The sequence below is a fragment of the Anopheles nili genome, chromosome 3 (assembly GCF_943737925.1).
Source record: "Anopheles nili chromosome 3, idAnoNiliSN_F5_01, whole genome shotgun sequence".
NCBI classification, from domain to species: domain Eukaryota; kingdom Metazoa; phylum Arthropoda; class Insecta; order Diptera; family Culicidae; genus Anopheles; species Anopheles nili.
This window is the reverse complement of record NC_071292.1, coordinates 20336160-20357294: the sequence shown is the minus strand read 5'-3', so window position 1 is coordinate 20357294 and position 21135 is coordinate 20336160. Positions and strand designations below refer to the sequence as shown.

The 21135-nt window shown below is 46.7% G+C and overlaps 1 protein-coding gene across 1 annotated transcript in view; it reads left to right on the top strand.

The window, feature by feature from the left end:
- The first annotated feature begins 734 nt into the window (after positions 1–734).
- The window catches only part of LOC128725303 (dual specificity calcium/calmodulin-dependent 3',5'-cyclic nucleotide phosphodiesterase 1-like), a 122020-nt gene continuing 101619 nt past the window's right edge, over positions 735–21135 (top strand). The window contains exon 1 of the mRNA XM_053819037.1: positions 735–1083. Within this exon, the coding sequence (XP_053675012.1) occupies positions 735–1083 (349 nt within the window). The remainder of the gene's footprint in view (positions 1084–21135) is intronic.

The window sequence follows — 21135 nt, the reverse complement described above, 5'->3', positions numbered from 1 at the left end:
CCTGCTCGCTTTCTTCCAAGTAAACGGTTTCGATTTGAGTTGCGCGAAGGATAATGGGGGGCTGAGGGCAACATGTGAAAAAAAAGCTTGCGGTTTCGATAAGAGAGAATGTGTTATGTGCGTTTTCGAAAGTGCTACAGAAAGCGAATCGATGCTTTTGGTTTACTGGAAGCTATTTCGATCTTACGCAATACTACACAAATAAGGCACGAATTCGAATACCAAGTGAACAATTGTGATAACAAGTGAAAAGGTCGAAAATATGATGCAGCAGTTCACGGTTAAAAACGTGATTAAATAGCTTTAATAAATCCACATTCATTGGTGAACAGGCAAATCGGATATCGCTTCGCAAAAATCAATCGGATGTGACCAACGGTTATCAATCTGAGCGGGTGAAGAAAGTGACACAGTTAATTAAACAAATAATAAAAGGGGGAAATTAAAATTCACCGGGTGCCGGAAACATGGAAAACCACGGACGGATAAGTCACTCTTGCGGAACCTTCGTTCCCGCGCAACCAGCAACAGCGGAATGGTCGATGGAGCCGCCTGGTGGTCGGTAGAAATCCGACTCAATTTCTCGCTCCCAATCTCCGCGCGTCAAATATTGACTCCTCGCGCGCGAACGGTGCCGAGATTTAGTTGTGGTACCAGCTTCCGCGAGCTTCCTTGGTATAAGTGAAACAGGTTGCGCATCGCCTTGACTCGCGAAGGCACTGCATAAAGACGCGATGGCAAACCAAACCAATCAATCATTGAAAAGTAATAATCCTTCATCAGTGCCGGCACCGGCATGTGGTGCTGCAGAGGGCAGCGAAGTACGAAGGCCGCCAACCACCAGCTCCGATCGGTCGTCACTGTTCGATCGATCCCATCCGGTTACGTCACGCCCGGCCACATTGCCCATGACCGTGGGGTATGCTTCGACGGCGGGACCGGTTGCGGCGCGACCTTCACGAAGTGCGACACGGCCACATCCCACGGGACCGCACCCTTTCGTCACACAGTCAGCTGGGGTGCGAGTGTTTAAAAAGTGCAAAAGTGCCACCTTCCAGATCGATGGACACACCTACACCATAGGTAAGCTTCGGGAGGGATTCGTTGGGAAAGCGAAAAAAGGGAGATTAAAAGTTGGCCAAAAGCACCCAACGGGGGTGTTTCGGGGAGGGCCACTTCGATGCTGGAAAAGCGGACAAACGCTCCATACAGCTTCCGGTTTTGAGAAGGGTTGGTTTTCTCGGCGTGATTCGAAGAAGTCCGGCTAAAGGATAACCACCGCTGGTGTCATTAATCTTGCGGTGAAACAAATAGCTGTCACATGGAATAGCATGATAACGAACAGATTTGGGGTCGAAACGCACCCAACCGTGGACAAAAGACGATAGACGGTGCGGTGGTGAACCAGGCAAACAAAATCATAAGTTTCATGTATTCCGCTTTAAAAAGGGGTTGTCCTTGACGAACAGCTTCTTGGGTGGGGCTTAAGGACACTATTCGCCTTAGGTATTGGAAGTGAAAATGATATGAAATTATTTAAATTACCGCCTTTGAATACCTGATTGGAAAAGGTTACCTGATTGGAAAGGTAAAATTCAAGTTTAAATCAGTTTTTCATTCTAAAACATGTGCGTTCTATAATAAATGATGTTAATATATGACTTACTTCATCAAAAGAAAGTTTTTCTTTTTGAGCGACATATTATTTTTGGAATGCTAAAGATTCATGCCCACGATGCACATGCTTTCGCGATACATTCATCCTTAACTCGATTTCATTCATATGCCACCAAAGCAAAATCTAGCACCAAATCGACGCTGACAACCGGAAGCCCTTGCCGCATGGAAGAATCAGTCAACAATGGCGAATAGAGCCGCGTTTCCCTCCACAACAGAATCCATGTAAATCCCGCTCTTTCAGGCAAACCAAACAGCTGGACACGAACATCGAACCACATCGATCAATTCGTTATCCGTTTGTTATCACTTCCCATTCCGGGTGTTCTCAGCCGTTACCGTACCGGGGTTTTGGTACACTGTCGCTGCACACACAGAAGGAAGCCGCTTCACGGGGTTTCTCGTTCCCGGTCATGCATGAAACACATCACACGCAGCTGTCGAAGGGACCTGCGCGCTTCCACAAGACAAACTCTGTCGCTTGACGAGCCTCGAATCGGTGCAACCCACGCGTTCGATGGGCTAGGATGGCTTCCGAAGTGTAGTGGAGCGAAAAAGGAGAGCCGCGATGGCGTTCGTGCCACTATCTCGCTTTCGCTACTTCAACTGTCCTCGTTGCTGTGCTCTGTGCCGTGTGAATCAATCTCGCACTGCCAATGCCTTGTGAAGTTTATCTATAACGTACGCTAGACACGCGAAGCGTAGGATTGAGATAATTTGCTCAATCATCATCAGTTAAATTTGTTTACCATTTGTTTGTTTGTCTCATCCACTTCGTGTGTGTTTGTTCGTTGTGTTTGCACACGATGGAAGCGGAAGCAGCATTTTGCATCGAATGAGGATGGTTAACTCCGTGTGGAGTGTAGAGATAATCATTACTCGACAAGCATTCGAAATACAGTTGCAGCTTTTTCTATTTGCATTTTTTTCGCCATTCAATTGACTTTGTTTTCAACAACCCAAATTGATGTTTTATTTTTGCAAGAAGCTTTAATCAAACAATGATCATTAAATGCCTCGAATGGCCCCAAAAGCTTACTCATAAATGAGACCGGCTGTTTCGCAACACCATCACGCTGGAAATGGCCAGAATAGACGCTGCCTCCCGGTTTGCTGATTACAAGATTAATCTCCATTTAACGTCCGCGACGATGAGCATAAAAATAAATCAGTCTTCCACTTCAATCACGCCTTCATGCCCACGATGATGTATGCTCGCGGAAAGCCCTCCGTTCGCGTTCGTTATCGGGACCCGGATTTCTCACATCATTCTCGGTCCGGGCCGTTTGATGCCTGTCGAAATGATTAGGATATTGATTTTCTTTTCGTCGCTTTCCCGCACTGTGAGCAGACAGTCCGCAATGTGCCGAAAGGGGAAGTCGGATTAGTGAGCCATGGTGCCACGGTGGCATTGAAAATATCTTCTCAACGTCTTCGAGAGCGCTGAAACACGCGCATTGCAAGGGATCTTCGGCAAAGTAGAGCGCGCGTGCACGAGTCCGGCTTGATGTGCGGATGACGATGTGAATGAAACGACGAAACGAGAAAGATAGAGTGAAGAAAAAATCGTCTACCACCCGCCGGGTGGAAGCAAATCTCATTTCGTCTGACAGAAACGGGCTTCTGGGTCGAGGGTTTTTCTTAGCAGCAGCAGCATGCTAGAAAGGGAAATGGTGTGACGGCGAAGGCAGACTAACGATCAATAAAATCCCCTACCGGGGTGAGATCCAGCGTAAAGTAGACCAGCGGGAAGGTACGAGAAAGCACATCAGACATCAAATTACACCGGCAAGAAAGTAGAAAATGTAGACGAAAGGATCGCTTTAGAACCGAGTGTACCGAATTTGAGAGCAAATGCAAATCCAAATGATGCCTATTAAACGCTCTGCTGGAAACTTTAGATCGAATCCTTTCACGTGGACGCAATGTCAGCCAGAAAATGTTTTCCCTCGCGTGCACCTGAGCGACTTGGATGAGCTTTATTTTGCTTCGAAATAACTCATTACACCAGTTTCATGACGCCCGTTGTTCGATTGGATTGTTTTCCAAAGGTTTTGGCAAATCTCTAACATGGGTTTTCAACGCCGGTCCCCGATGTGGACGTGACATTTATTCACAAGCGTCGTTCACCAACTGACATGATTTCACTGTCGAATGATCGAAGCCAAATGAAGCCACAAACTAGAGCAAATACAGTCGTTCTAGAAATGACTTGAGTGTGGTGAAACTACGTACAGAAAAGCTCACGTATCTACTCAAACAGGGTACGGATTACAGTGCTTATCGGGCTCATTTTCGGTTGGCCCTTTTACCTAGACAATTTGGCTAGGTAAAATTCTGGTTTGAATCTTAGAAGTTCGTACTGTCGTGTGGATTTTAACAACACAGCAAAATCCAAAATATGCGAACGATTGAACCAGCGTCATGTTTAAATACGTGACCGACAAACATTACCATTCAAACAGATTTTTTCATCCAACTATAGCCTCGTGATCGACGTATTTGTGAATCTATGCCAAGATCGCGAAGATACTTACACTTTCGTTTACATTCTGGGTGTTATGAAAATTAATCACATCCCGCTACGGCATAGCACAACCCCAACGGTATGCGCATCAAATTTCCCGAGAAAACGTCCCCGAATGGCGTTTGTTGCAAAATTTATCCAACTCAAGCATGACTTTTCGAGATCTGCAAATTCCATTCCGACGTCGCATTCTGAGCGCTTTCATGCAGCCGATCTATTCCTGTAGCAATGTTGGCATACCTTCACGAATGCTCTCCAACTACCAACGGAAGCAGAGGAGCCTCTCAGTATCAGTGAAAACTGTGACTCCAAGCACGCCTGCCGTTCGAGTTATGGAAAATTGCGCCCGTCGCGCTGGCTCGGTTGACGGTAATTTTGTGCAAACAGTAACTACTGCTGCCTTCGCTGGGGAGCCAGATGCTGTTATGTTGCCTGCCAAGGGGAAGTTAGTGTAGCGGAGTCAAATGGTGTGGGAACGAAAGCTCGGGTTTAACCGGTACGAGAACCGATACGGTTCGGAGTCGTCCTGTGTACCGAAGCACGTCGTCTCACACGCGGAAAATTGAATTTTGCTTGCATGTTATGCAATTTTGTAGTGATTTTAATGAATGAAATTATAGCCTACACGCAGACGAGCATCACTCGCGGGTTGCGTGACACCAAAAATACCCTCCGGGAGTGTGTTCTCGCACTGCGAGTTTGCTCCATAAGGTTAGCTCATGTTTGTTTAGTTATAGCGAGTACATACAAACTAGCAGCTAGCGATGCGGGTTGTCAATGTGTTATCTGATACCACGAGATACGTGTGTGATGCCGAAGCAAGAGTTCGAGCCAATCACAAACATTGCACCGCATTATTTTCAGGAGGAAATGTGATCATAATAATAGATTGTCTACACATTCACACTAAATGAGGACGCCATATACTAGGAAAAAGTTAATTTTGGAATTTCATGCTATAAGCCATCATGCTAAAAAGGCTCTTTAATGTGGGGCATTTTACGACTCTTTACATTGTGAAATGGTTTGAGGCTAAATTATTACATCCCAGCTAGTTGCTCCATGCTGCTCGTCCAGATACTTTCCTGCTGTCTTAGGCAAATGAAACACCCTTGCCATGTTTCGAACGAACGGATTACATAAATATGTGCAGGCTTAATGATGATTAAAAATCCCTCCAAGAAAGATACCCAAAATAGGCTACTGCTAAAGGGCACGAATTTTATGGGTAGAAACGATATGCTTTAGGATTAGGAACGGGTCATTTACCCATCAAAGCAGTTATTTTCAATTATAACCACAAAATTTAGCACCTAGCCAAAACTGGCATCAAACGCTCCATCACACTTCCGTAACTAGTGTGTCTCAATTTCAAAGCTCCAATTTCGATTTATGAATAGAACAGTTTAAAATGTTGTTTCTACATTCAGCCTCACAATCAACCTCACTGCTTGTCTGATCACAGCGCCATGCGCTACAGGGAATCACTTCCTGTTATTGAGCGTAAGTGTGCAAAGAGCAAGTTTTCTAAATCTATCGCCCGAAAAGTTGTATGCAAATCATACCCCGATAGTACCGGCAAGCCATACCCTCCGAGGGCCTCGATCGAATCAACCAAGTGCTCCGAAGTTGCTGCGAAGCCCCATATCGTTTATCATTTCGCCCGTCAGGGCCTTCCAAGGCCCACCGAGGCCACCATTTCACAACTTTCACCTTGGTCCCTGTGTCAGTGCGAAAATTCTTTCAATTCACCCCCCGGGTCGGTCGAGGTCGGGTGTGAAAAGTCGCTCGGTATCCGTTCGCTCCGTTCGAACGAAGTTCAAGAGTTTTGTTTTATTTACAGCACACGGGCTTTCTATATTAAACATTCCATAGTTTTGCAATTTAGATGACACCGATGGAGCCGGAAAGGATTACCGAGAATGCTAAAGGCTTCATCGCAGGAAGCCTTTCGATGCGGTCGAAGATGAATGCGGCGTAGAATGGAGCGGAATGGAATGTGCGGTGGTCCCTTTTGCCCGGCGTAACTAGTATCGAAGCGATCGGTTGGTCGACAATGTTCAAAGTTGATGCCCTCCGGCAAAGACACGACGATGCTCACGCAATACCAGCTGTGGAGTTGTTTTGTCGACATCTTTCAACGAGCTTTCTCTGTCCTTGGGGAGTGTGTACCCTTTTCATATCGGTGATGCAGGACTTGGCAGGGCTTTCCAATGTAGTAATTCGTGGCAGGGACCCCTCTGCCATTTTGCGTCATGTGTTTTATTTCATTTGCTTTTTGGATGTAAAATTCATTCAACTCTGCAAACACAATATTTCGATGCAACATGTGTCTAATCAAGTGTTTTAAATATTTTATTTTTCAGGTAAGCCAAATGCTCACAATCAGACAAGATGAACTATTCTTTAATTCAGGGCAAGGGTATGTAAATCTTTCAACTAAAACCACAACATTTTGAATTCATATCATCGTTTAAGTAAAAATGCACAAATTCTCATTCATTTATATTTGTTTTAATATTATTATAAACATTTAAAATTGAAAATAAACTATAATCAAAATGGATATCAGCATATTGCCTCAAAGATGCAATTGCAGCATGTACTCGATGCAATTTCGAGCTAATCTCACGCCAAAGTGCGATTATTCGAAGAAACACTTCATCCTCCCGCTAAAACCGTTCGCTTAAAGCCACTTGCCATTCGAAATTCGCCCCCGGATGAGCGACACTGCAGAGTTGGCTTTACGGGAAACGATAACAACTTTCCTTCGTCGTCGCCATTCACTTTCCCTAGCGAGTCGGATACCCGCGCTGCAGCAATGTTTCGCCAAAGGACAAGATCCGCTGCGCAGGATCTGTTCACGAGCGAAGTTCATTATGTCGAGGGCCCGCCCCGATGAACCGGAAACGTGCCCGTCCGTGAAACGTGCCGGAACGCGCACCGGTACGTGACCCACCGCATCCAAAGCTGCCTTGCGTCGAATGCTTTCGAATCGGATTGGAATCGACCAACCGTCGCTGGGAGCGACGACAAATCGGAACGTGAAAATTTTACATTTCCTTTGTTTCGCGAGCTGAACGGAAATGCATCAAAAGTCGCTCGTTTTTCATGCGTGTTGCTTTTTTCTTGTGTGTGCGTTTTCGTCGCAAACTTTCTGTTTAAAGATGGTGTAACAAATTCCAGCCCTTAGTGGCGAACTTTCCCAAGCAACGCGTAAGAGCCGTGGAAAGAGCTCACATGCCATCCAACATCAGCGCGCAAGAGTCCCGCAGGGGAAAGTTTCCACGTAATGGATTGCTCGCAATCAGTAATCTATCGTCAAACTTTTCCCCATGCACACATTGTGCTTCAAAAACGGATCGATCCGTGCCTGTCTTTTCAAACCGCTTTCAGAGCTCTTTCAAGAGGAAATGCCAAAGCCCTCGTGATCCTCTTTCCACGAGAGAGAGAGAGAGAGAGAGAGAGAGAGAGAGAGAGCAAGCTTTGCACAAATTTACTTCGTTATTCGCAACCGGGTCAGGTGGTCCATTATTTGCTCAAAACCCGCACTTGGGATGGTATTTTTAATTAAAATGAATATTCGTGCAAAAGTAAATGCCACTCCGAGCTGCACCGCGGTTAGACGAGCACAAATCCCGCAATTCATCTTTGTCGGCTCTATTTTCGTTTTGCAGACAATCTCGCCTCGCATCCATCACGTATCCATTTATTCATATTTTATGGCGTGGCGCCCACTCTCGTTCCGGGTGCTTGATTACCGAGGCTTGCGATGCGAGTGATTTAATAATCGGTCACTGCTCCGGCATCAATTAGAGGCTAGCAGACAACCCGTCAGTCAGCAGATACGGCTTCCAAACGGGGCCAGTTGATCCCGGCCCGTAAGACCCGCTTTTGAGCTGAGCGTTTGTGACAAACTGTAATTGCTAGGATAAAGCGGACGCTTTCGCAGCTAACGGTACGGTTCACAATTCCAGGCACCCATTGCGATGCCTAACGAGCCGGGACACCGCCGGGTTCCTGGTTGGCAATTCAGGACGGGCAATTTTTCACTCCCATTGCAAGCACTTCCCCGGGAACCACCTCGGGGAGTGCATAATCCTTAAGTGAAACATTTAATCCATATTACATTTATCCTGCCACCGGTGCGCCACCGATCGCGCCCGGTCGTCTTGTTGCGTGCGAAATGGCATCCGGACACAGGACAGGAGATTGCAGACGACAGCGAAGCACTGTTCCTGTCCCGGAAAAGGGAGAAAAAGTTCAACCTAGCCACCGTCCGCAAGGAAGCCGGCTCTGCACAAGCTCTCACGAGCTAAGCCGAGCAGCGCCAGGCTTCCGGACACTTCTGTCAAGAGTGCAGCGGAGCCGCTTGCTACTAACAAGTTTGTCATTCCACGGTGTCGCACCCGGACGTCGCCATTCGTCGAGGTCACTGCGGATTCCAGTGGGTTTCGTGAGTTTTATCGGCGTACAGTTTTCCCACTCCCGCGCTAATAGGTCAAGTCCGTGACAGCGCTACTTGGGGTTCGAGTCGTTTGCTGGTGCGCTTGTTTTGTGTTCAGCTCAACTCGCTGTCCCTCTGAGAAGGGTTTCGATTTAAGGGAAATTCACCCGAACTCGCAACATAAAATAAATAATCATCTACACCAGCCCCGTTACATGCACCCCAAAAAATGACGGAACATTTCTTTTGCCCACACACCAAAAGGGGAGAAGAAGATAAAAAAAAGCCACCATCCCGAACGACCGTTTCAGACGGACGAACGGATGCGGCCCATCATGTGGGTGGACACCGAACGAACGCTTACGGGTTTCACTTGGCTAAATTGTACGTGGTACGGCCGATTGCACCCTTTCGCCCCACCGTTGGTTCCTGGGAATGGGCGTACGAAACGAAAAGATCATCACAATTCTGGAGAAAAACCCATTATTACGATTCAACAAATTTTGTGCAGTTGATTTGAGTTGAACTGAGGTGCCCCTTTTTTTGCTGCTTCTCCTCTAACATGTTGCGAAGTTCACGATCGCCCGGACCATATGCGCGTCGGTGGCTGAATGGCTGGTGTGATTTTATGGTGATTTTTATTTCATCCCTTTTTCGCGAAGGTAGTAATAACATCGGTTTAAAAATAAATCTGCCCAACGGAATGGAATGAATAATGTATTGCCCTTTTACGAATGAGCTTTTTTTTCGGAAGGTTGCTCATTTGAGTTCGCTATATATGAGCGGGTTGGCATTCAATCTTCAAATCAAAACTCAATATTTGGATACTCACTCTGTTACTTAAACTTTTGAGTGTTTAACATCATTCGTATACACAGATTTCGGCACAAGGGTTTAAAACACACATTTGTGGCCGTACATTTTACATCTGGAAACGAACATTTCCCCCTAACAGCAAGACCTAATGATAACTCAAGCACCTGAAAATGCAGCTGCTGGTGGTGTTAAGATTTTAAGTTAAGGAGCATTCAACGACTCCAACTTCCGCCGTTTCTCAACCCACCACTAGAGGGCGCTTTGTGGTGAGCAAAACTCCCGATAGCAATCATGCTGGTGGTGACCGTTTTTGGGTGAAAACTTTTCTGCCCTCCACGCTGATGCGATGTGCTTGGCCGGAAATGAGCCCAACCGGCCACCCGGGTGACAATCACAATCAATTTACCGGCTTCTCAAATCATTTTCGCGCTCGCTTCACCACGCCACGAAAACTGCCAGGCCAAGTCAGAGCAATCGAGGCGCCCTTACCTTGGCCGTATTTCCCGAAACCACCGGCCCGCCGGCGTGGCTTCCATTAATGAGAACCAAAAACCGCTGACAAGGTTGAGGCGCCCGACCCGCCAACAAAAGGCAAACTTTTGCTAACGAAGACATAAAACCGAACCACCGGAAAAGTCACCACGCGACCGGACGGAGGAAAAACGGTGACTAGTGGAGCATTGGGAGGAAAAACCACGGGAAGACAAGAAAACAATCTGCCACGGTATGATCGATTCTCGTGGCGGCCATTAACGGCCATTCGCCAGAACTGTCGCAGCGTTTGTGTGGTGCCTGGTCTTTGCGCGAATATTAATGCCATATAGAAGAGCCTAAATTTAGAACGACCGCTTTATAGGCACTGACAAGCGAATCGACGTAAAGCAAAAATAAAAGCGACCCTCTCCGTTCATCCATTGTGTGCAGGAGGAGCAAACATTTTCGCGTTTAATCATAACGCCGTTCTAACGAATCCTGATAGTACTTCATCCCCTGGATGCTTAATTTTTCAGCAGTACAAGTTGTTCTACAAGCGAACACATGGCGGACGAACTGTGTGCTCCAATCCCATTCAGTCCATCCAATCCAACTCATCAAAAATGGAATGGTTTTTGGAACGGATCCAAACACGAAATGGTTTCCATTTTGCGTTTCTTAAAATAAAATATCCAGCGCCCGAAACGTAATTAGAACTTTTTCCATCCAATTCCATTACTATGCAGGTTGTTCGTTGGCTTCGAAGTCAAAAAACAAAGCAAGAATACTGAAAACAAACGCTTATTCACTACCGAATTCAATACTGTTTGTGGCTCTCCTCGTCTGGGTGGAGCGAGCGGCCCAAACTCAGGCACTAATTGTGTGTCGAAAGCCTGTTCAGATTTTCAACCGGACTTAATTGAAATGCTTTCGCAACGAACGATGCTCAGGACCGTCAGTCACTCATGGCGCGCGGGCGGAGTTCGAGTGGTCGTCTATTATTTCTTTTTCCAATCAGTTCAATTTTAAGTCGCTGAAGACGCGGTACGGGATTGCAAATAAAAAAAACAAATACTTCCAAGAAATCCCTGTGACTGATCCGTTGTTTTCATTTGAAGCTATTTTTGTACTTTTTTCTACCATAGGCTTGCGAAAGCTGATTTTCTTCGTTCAAACGTATGTCTCGGTGCTTTTATTCATAAAAATCTGTTCCAAAACATATTCATAAGACAGAATAACGAAGAGATAGACCATAAATGCAGTTCATAGCACCACATAAACGTGTGTATCACATTCAATCGCATCAGCAAACAGCATCCGTCACTATTAAAACATATGGTACGATTTATGGGTGAATAATTGAGCTCTCACGGTGAATGATTAGCTGCAAACCGGAATGGCCCGCGGCGGCAGCGCAGTCACGGAAAATCATTCTGCACCATTTGCGGAAAACTAATTAGCCCATCTGTCACGTGGGCCGCCCGTTGGATAGGTCAGACGGGCCGCGTAGGTCAAACCTGCTCGCGACACTCGGAGAGCGAAGATTTACGAGATTTTTCCTCCCATCCGCCTGCCGAAATAGGCACGGTTTGCTTCCGTCGGTCGGGTTGCTTCGGAAGGAAACCTGTTGCGCTTTAGAAGGGGAAATGAAAGCTTCTTCATTGCGGAGAGGATTGTGCAAGGATGTAAAGCATGTAAAACAGCGCGAGAGAGAGAGAGAGCACCCGATCGGAAAATCAAAACGAGAAGCTACTCTCGCGCCAGCGAAGCTTTATGGCATCAGGATGTTAATGTAGCTAGGAAAGCTCACCAATGTCTCCACAAATGGAGCTTGAATGGAGCTTTCGCATCCAAAGCTCGTCCGTGAGCATAAAGCTCTCTCCAGTACACCCGTTAAGCGAGTATTTTGTGATTGCAGCTGATTGGGTTCATAATCAGTTGCATTCTTCTTCCGATAACTTGTTTACCAGCGGCACTGGCCGTAAAAAGTAACTTACTGTTTTTAAAACCCCAAATTATCTCCATTTACGCACAAAATGAGTTCCCAATTATTATTGCCCACCGAGTGCGATGGTTTCGTAAGCAACCCGTGCGTAATTCATTAATCTACGCGATCGTTCGTTGCAGTAATGTGATGCTTTCTTGGTTTTTCGGTCGGCCAGGAAACGGCAAGCCGAACGACGCGCACGTCAAGATCGATGCAATCAATCAAATAAACACCACCAATTACATCAGACTGGGCGCTTCCAGTCGCGTTATTTCGCGCGGACAACCGATGTCGTCGCGAAAGGTCCGCCACGGGCCCGCTCATTTTGCTTCCTTTTTGGGACTGACCTTAAGCGTATAACCATGCGTTTCTGTGTGTCACTCTTTTTTTTGTCGTTGGTCGTTTATTTGTTTCGATCACGTTCTGTTCCCTTTCGGTCCCGGTCCGGTTCGGTGGGCCTTGCGCGATAGTGCGATTAAAGAAAAATTCATGAAAAAGTGCTCCCGGTCCCGGGGGCACATTCGGTAGCGTTTCTCGTGGTGACAACGACGAAGACGAAATGCATCGGAGGGAAATACAAAATAAAAAAAAGCAAATACCACGCTGCCAGTGCCAGACGGGTTGGTACGGTATGAGCAAGCAAAAACAAACCGGTTCCAGTGCCAATTGCGAGAAGGCAAATATTTCATCAATATTTATTTTCTCACTCTCCTCGGTGCCCGTGAGAAAACGGCCAAGAAAGAGGGCCACGGAGGCCTCCCCTCTTGTTCCTGTGCGTGTGCGTGATCGAGCCGTGGGTCCGCTTCGAATTGAAACGGCAACGAAACGAACGTGCCGAGAGCTTGCGTGCGTGCTTATTTACATGCGTTGCGTGCGTGCGTGGCTGCATCTCGGTCTGCGCAACGGTCTGCAGCATCCGTGCAGGCTCGTGGCTCGATGGGGCGTGTGATGCAAAATTGAAACTCCATAGCAAAATGAAGCAGCAAAACGAACTGCACAACCAGTTGCTGGTCCGTGGTGGTGCGGTGCTTTTTTTTTTGCTCTCCCCCTTTTTTTTTGTTCAACCCGTCACACTAACGACACGGGGACACGTTGGCCGCACGTTGGCGGGAGCGATGTTTTGCGTATCGCCGGACACTAATTGGCTTAATACCGGTCACTTTGGACTGATTACGCCCGAACATGTGTAAGATGCTTACCGGGAGAGATGTTTTAAGGAGATTATTTTGAAAAGATAATCTCACTTTCGCACGCCATCGAAACGGCCGCAAAGCGATGAGCTGGTGGCGTTTTAATGCTCTCCCTTCGCGCCATGTTACCGTGTCACATCGATTTGTAAGCAATTATGTTCCAATCAAGCTGAAGATTGAACACATCGCTTTTTAACGCTGCCTATGGTGCCTTTACTCGTTTGTTCGCTCGTCGATTTTGCTCTGAAGAAACAGATACACCTGAAAGATCATTTTATTAAACAGCTATATCTACCCTTGATGACGATCATTAATTAAACGGACAAAAATCATCTCTTCTGGGTACGCTGCATGACCCATGACAAACTTAAGGTTGATATATTCTTGAATCTCATCAACAACAAAAACACATTAGCTACGATGCATTATAGAAACAAAAGCTTGCCACCAAAAAATGTAAACCGGCTCTCCTTGATGTAAGAGGCTCCTATCTCGACCGAAAACAATACGCTGCTCATTGATTCCCTTCAAGCCTTCTAGCGCCGTTTAGATCGATCGGACGAAAAACAACAACAACGAGAAAAAAAAGCAACTCAAAACAAAAATGCACAACCCTTTCAAGGCTTTGTCGCTAGTGCGAACGGCAGCAGCGAGTGGTGACAGCCGGAGAATAGTGTCGTTCATTCACCAACAACGGCACGACACCCGGTGCCGGTGGGGCTTCAACGTTTGATTGGATTTTCAGGCGCAAAAGCGCACCAAACGGGTGAATGAGCCAGGTGCTGTGTAACGTCCCACCGCCACGACACAAAACTGCCCAAGCACAATCGCATGGCGCTGTCAAAGCCTAGCCAACCACCGTTGAAGGTGCCGGCAAAATAATCGAAAGGGATCTGTTAACACGTGAAAAAAAAATGCGTGTCACACCACACGCATTCATCGATCGCAATCGATAGCCGCTGCTGCGAGCCACCGTTGATGGTCGAGAGCCGCCAGGGTTCGGCTGTGGCAAAGATTTTGATTAAGTGGAGCTATTTTTACCCCTGGCTCGAAGGGTTCGATTTCAAGGGTAACACTTAGAGGACTGCTGCCAGAACTTGTTCAAAAACCCTTCACCTTTTAGGAGGGTTCGTCTTCCTAGAGGCGCTTTAACGGGCCTTTTGTATTAGAGTAGGAGCTATTCTATATCGGTAGTTGCTTATACGTGGATTTAAAGTTTTTGCCATTTAATAGGTTTGCAGCTTAATTTAAAAACCACCTCTGATTGATTTCTCTCGTTCACCGCAATAACTCATTTTCGATTGAGCTTCACTCATAGGGCTGTGAGATCAAGCTTAATCCATCAATCTTCCTGCTAGAAAGCACTCCGCGCGGTAATCGATCTCTGGCTAGTGAAGTGCACTAAAGAGCAATCAGATTTTCACGCGCATCGATCACAGATCGGATGCTAAACCACCACCGCAACAATATGCCAGGGTTAATTAATACGTGCTAATCCGCGGACGCCTTGCAACCAAACAGCACAAGCGCACCCACCTCGTAGGATAACAAGCATCTGGGGTCGGTCAGCGTGCAAACTCCCCTTTTCAATTCAACCCTGATCTGCGCTGCAATGCTCCAATGAGACCACCCTCCACCCAGGGGTGGTTGTGCCAATTCGCGTTCGGAAGGGTTTAAAATGAAAAATTGAATCATTACTCGCCTCGACCGCCAGCTAAAGTGAACCGAACAGCTAAATAGACTGATCCTGCTGCACGCTCTCTCTCTCTCTCTCACCATTCGGTTCGCTCGCACACCCATAAAAAAGCACCCCTTATCCGAAAATGCCATGAGAACGCATCGACAAGCCTACTTTGCGGGCTATTCCACTCGGAACCTCCGATCAGCTACAGTAAGAAGGTGAGCAAAAACCGAATACCCAATCGCAGCAGGCAGTCCACATTTACGGATCGACCTGGGGGTGTTTAGGAGCACACGCTCCCCGTTTCGTTGCAGATCGTTCCTCCGGTTGCTTTGATCTCCACCACAGACGACCGATGCGTCTTAATCTTTGACATAATCGCGTATTTCGTGGGGAACGTGAAACGCATTTCTGTTGATTTTATTTCTGCTCTTCTAGGTGGCCTTCATGGCGCTGCCATTTAATTAGTTTGCTGAATATGATCTGATCCGGGGCATAGCAGTGTCAACTGTGCTGGCGGTTGTTGCAAAGATCAGCTTATCTAGTGACATAAACTATACCCTTTCTCGTCCATTCCTGTGGCAAGGTTTTTTCATCGAATAAATACTTATGATCAACTGGAATGGAACAACTTATTTTTAGCAGAAGTCACTTATAGCTCAGTTATTTTTATAAAATAATTTTAATTTAAATTTCAATACACAAGTATAGCACAAAATCATACCCATGCTTCTACAACATCAATCATCTGGTGTAAAAGCAATAAATCTCTATGCAGACCAACATTTTTCACCACTCCAATTTGTCAACACGCTTCCCTTGCTGAAAGCTATAACAATGTGGGCAACCTATTCGAACCTCTTGAAAAGCCGTCTAGCCAGCTGAGAAGCATAATTGCTAAAGCCACTCCAGTGTGCTTTTTAATGAATGTAACATACGACAAAACGACGAATCAAAATAAAAGAATGGACAGCAAAATGGACACAAATGCCCACCCCAAGCCGTGCAAACCGGTGACCCCCCGTGTGGAGGGTGGCAGACACCCTTGCTGGCATGGCGCACGACAACGGTGGAGTTGCGTGCGTTTGCGCAAGAAGGAGAACGCGTTCGCGTGCGCCACCACGCGCGCTCCGTTGTGTGTGAATTGAAATTGTTGTAGCGTTGTTGTTTTTTTCTTCTTCTTCTTTTCTTCTTGCCTTTTTCTTTCTCTCTATCTCACTCATATCTCATTCATCTCCCACATGAGTCGAACCGTGTCAGACTACGGGGAGAGTGTACATGCGCGCACGCGTGCAAGGTACACGCCGTCACTTTGCGCAGACGCCAAATCGCAGCCACACGCTGGTATGGTTAACCTTACGCTACACCTTACCTGCAGCAGCGCACCTCATTCCATCGAACACCTCAACGGCAGGGGTGCCGGCAACCTGGCAGCATCCGATTTGCACCGATTAACCCTTCGATCTCCGGTCAGCTCTGTGCAATGCATTCTGATGATGATGTTAAATTGCATAGTGAAATTTTCTGGGCCTCGCTGGGAAGGTGTTTTGCAAGGATTATTTTTCACCTGAAGGTAAAGGGTTTAAAAAAATACGATGATGAAGGCTTTAAGCTGCCCAATGTGCTGCTTGCCTTATCCCTATCACCTTCCAAGGGTTAACCCACCGAGAAGATGATGAATTGTTCAGCACACAGGGTGCCAGCCGGTTGGCTCCGAGGCAGGAACGGTGGCCAGACGCAGTGACACAATGGCGGCAGGACAGCATCCAAAGGGGCCGCGGGCAACAATACCACCACCATCAACAGCAGCAACAGCCACAGTGCAAAACATCATTAAACCGAAAAGCTTACGCCACCAAAGTGCCTCACGCGACTTAAATAGGACTGTCCCGATCTGGTTGGGGCTCGCGCGCGCAAGCGTTCATTCGTTCATGCGCTCGATCGGTGAACTCGACGCCGTAACGCTCGCCCAGCCCGTGTCGTATGGAGATAAGTTCAGTTTCACTTTTTACCGCAACTCGAGCGCACTTCACGTGGCGTGTGTTTTGCACGTTTACGCGTCACAACCTGTGGGTGCATCGGGATCAGTGCAGTAGTGATCGGTTGCGCGATGGCGTGATCGGCTTGCCAAACGGCTTGTGTGTGTTATCGGGCGCGATATCCGCTTGTGGCATGTGCCTTCGGTTCTACGGTGTGCTTAATGTTCTTCAAATTCCGGCCTCAGCTTGCCTAGAAGGTGGTATAATTAGCGGAGGCTTGCTTGGGAACAAGTTCTCCCACACTCGACTTCTTTCGCGATCAGGCAGGAGTGAGTTTAATCACGTGCCGCGGCAGTTGGCGCATAAGCGATCGATGTGGTGAAAAATGATCGTGTGACGTTTAATAATTGTGGCATCAACATTGTTGCCCACGTACGTACGCCCTTCTTATGCGCACCGTGGCTTAAATGAGCCAGCCCAGCGCCACGACAAACCGGCTCCAAAGCGGTGGCCTGCGATCGACTTTGATCGGAGTGTATTAGGAGGGCGTTTCGTTGCACCGTGATTTGTGTTTTTTTTTTCTCGTCATTTTTGTTGATAGAGTTTTTTAGATTGGTGATTTTCAAATGCGAAGGGTGACAAAGATCAGGAGCTGTGCGTGTAATTATCTATTAAACTAAGGGATAAAGAAACGATCGGTGCTGATAATGATGATCGTAGAAAATTATTGCTTTTGTGTATTCGAGGTCCTTTAGAAAAAACAACGCTTTTTTGAAAAAAGTTGATTAGACAACCATCACTTTCAAACGATCACAATAAGATTTACGCGATCAAAAAAAGTTACTTACATCGCGTTTTATTGAACGCAATGTAACAGCTTATTTACTTACGTTTCAGTCGCTACAGCCGCTTGTAATACCTGACTTAAAATAATACCTCACTTGACCTACAAATGGCGGCTGGCTTTACTTTATGCTTCTCACAATCATCATAATTTACTCTGCCGCAACCGACAGTGCTTGCGAGCGGCGCAAAATTCCTCCCCGGGGTACACCTCGCTCAGGTGATTATCAAAATCGTCCCCCAACGTAGCTCTAACGTTGCCTTTGCCACCAGCAACTCGCGTTGCATTCCGGCATCGTACGTGCCTCGACCACCGCTCCACAGCGAATCTAATGCCAACCGGCGCGAGCCAGACCAAGCCGATACCGAAAGGCATTTTAATGATGTGCCGCCGTTGAGTGAACGAAAAGTCGAACCCGCCCCAAAACCGGCCCATGCCCCATTCGGTGACTTCTTAATTATTTATTTCACCGTCCAACCGACCGCGAGTGACCAACGCGAGTCTGGCGTCTAGCTACGCTTTGAAATACGCCCCACACGCGGGGCTCGTTGAAAAAGGGTACCGCGAAAAGCGAGACCCCGTCGGCAGTCCGGCATTCGACCCCCGGAATGGGGCGGAGAAATGAAAATCAAATAATTAGTTTGCCGGCGTGTTCGGTAGCCGCTACTGAACATGGTAGCGGTCGCGTTCTGGATGCCAGCGGAATTGGTCGAACTGGTGGTTGGTCGTCGGTAGGAGTCTGTTGGCCATTGGGCTGGTTCTGCCAAGCCAGCGGTCGTGAAGACGCGAAGATTCACGTCGCGCAATCTCGTGGAGCCCTTTGGGCGGATGCTTACAGCCCTCGCGGTTGTGTCGTGTGCGCGTTTTCGCTGTAATAAACTTGTTAAAAATGTTTTCCCCCAACCCAAACTCGATTACTCCACGCGGACTAATTGATTCCCCCGAGAGTGGATGCCCCGTGCAGGTTCTCGGTTGCCCGGTAGCAACCTTTTGGCCAGCGCCTCGGTGCTATCTTGCCCAGCTCGTGCTTCATCTCGTGACGAACCGTGCGAAAAACAACCAAATTGTGTTGTAAAATGGTGCAAGGAGAAAAACAAACTGAGAATGCATTTCTGGCTTGGACGTTGAAACTTGGCCCGTATAATAAATGCAATCTTTCGCGTACTTAAAGGGAAAAAAAGTAAATTTTATATTAAAAAAGTAATGGACTTAAAACGAACGGAGATGGTGTGGAAGCAAGAAAACTTTTCAATAACTACCCAGGGAAACATAATGAGAACATTGTTAGAACAAAATGAAGCAGAGCTTGAAAGGGGACTTTAAACAGCACGCGTCGTTCATGCAAATAGGTCATTGGAAATCCTTTGAAGAGGTTTGAAATTGTTTTAAGTTTAAATTCGTACCTTATCAATCTTTGACGCTTGATCACACATTTTTTTTGTTTTGCAGTTATTGCTTTTATGCAATTATTGCTTGCCATTTTGTGCATGATTTGTTCCAAGAAATTCTACACTTTTGACTATGAAATATAGGGAATGTTCATAAAATGTACGGAATGTTCTGGAAAGGAAATGAAATTATTTCAACGAGCCATTAATACTGCGCTTTATGGCAAATGCGAAGGCGAATGTTTTCTGTTGTTAAAAACATCACTCTGGAAATTCAATTTAACTCGATCGTGTACCACAGAAGGAATTGAGCACTCCATTATCTATGCAGTGATGCAAGGGCTCCGGTGGCGCTCAAATGCAATATTAGATTAAAGCAAACCGCGGTTGATAATAAAACCTACCGCTTGACGAAGGCGACGAGCGCTGCGATGAAAATCGTAAATCGTGCAAGATGATTTCATTATTTCCCATGCCCATTGTCTTGCCGATCCGGCGCCATTGAGGAAGTGCATGCAAACCCGACTCGCAATAACAAGAAAACAGTGAATCAAAAGGAGTATAATAACAATCACGGCCCGCTGATAGTGTTTCGTGACTGGGCTTTTCTTTTGCTCTTGTTGCTGCTGGTGCTAAATAAGAAAAAAGAGCTGCCGGTAGCGAAGTGGTGATACGGAAATTATAGTGCAGCGACGATTGTGCTCTCTTTCCGCGCTTGGGTGCTTGCAGTGAAAATGCACAAACGAGTGAAGCCGTGTCCTAGCGAGGACGCTATAATGACCGGTGACAAAAACGATACCAACGTCACCGACGGGCCCGTAGAAGACAACGGTTGCATAAATGCTGTCAAAAGCAGTACCAGCACGGGCGGCAACATCAGCGAAATTCCAGCCAATGCTCGTAGAACCGATGCCAGGGCGCTCGGTTCCGGCGGTTCCAACAATGTCGCCCGCTGCTGCGACTCGCCTGTGTGCGGCAATAGCAGGAAGTGCATCGTGCGTCAGAAATCGCAAAAAATCGTCCTGGCTCCCTCGAGCGAGGAGGATCACATTTATCACATTTACGGTAGGTGCACCGGCGTCGGTCAACGCGAACCGAGGTGCTTATGTACAATGTTTGCCAACAACACAAATTTAAGCTACTTGTGACAGCCAGCACACATACCCAGGTGCCGCTGCTGTGTGTTACGTTTTTTCGTTCAATAAAAATCACTCCAAGCTGTACCATCGAACAGCGAAACGCTGGAACAATTTTGGTACAATTTAATTGGGCACCTTTTATGCCCCCGCAGTTACCATGGAAACAAGCTGTCAATTTTCGGTGAAATTCATTGCAAAAATAACCTTAATTTCCAACAATGTGGCGCACAGACCACTGTTCTCTGTTTCGGAATGGAGTGAGCGAGTCTGGGCATAAATTTCGAGCCTCCCCACTTGCGAACCATGTTAACGTTACCCCTTTTTGTTTGTGCTCCGATTTGTGCGGGAGGAAAATTGAATAATTGCACTTCACCGTGGGGCATTATGTCATCAATAAAAATGTCCATTTCCAGCGCCCATTGCCGGCGGCACAGTTGGAGTTTGTTTTATTTGCATCAACGCAGCGCAGTGATTTACTGTCGTGAAATCCAATTTTGCGATGGGCCAGCCAGCGAGACAAATTATGTTCAAAGTTATGCTTTTCCTATGTATACTATAGTTTCATTGGCTTTTAAGTAATTGCGACTGAAATGAAATCGAAATATCTAACGGCAAGCGAAACACTCTAACTTGAGTGCAAGCAAATGCAATTTTTGGAAGGCAAACTGAGCAAAAAAATACTGGAAAGTTTTTCAAACCCACACCAGCTATCGGAACGTAGTAAAAATAAAGCGTTTAATCTTGGTTGGAGCTTGACTGGAGAAAATATCGGGCACCGAGCAACCCGACCACAATAATAACTCAAAGTACGAAAAGCACTCGCACAGTGCACATAAATGCAACGGCCCAAGCAGGTCAAACTCTGTCCATAATTTATGTGGCGGTGAGTTTTTGCATTTCCATCTCGGGACATAAATCTTTTCCCCAGAACGTGGAATGAACCCACGATTTCGATCTTTGAAAGGGTGTTAAATAAATATATTATT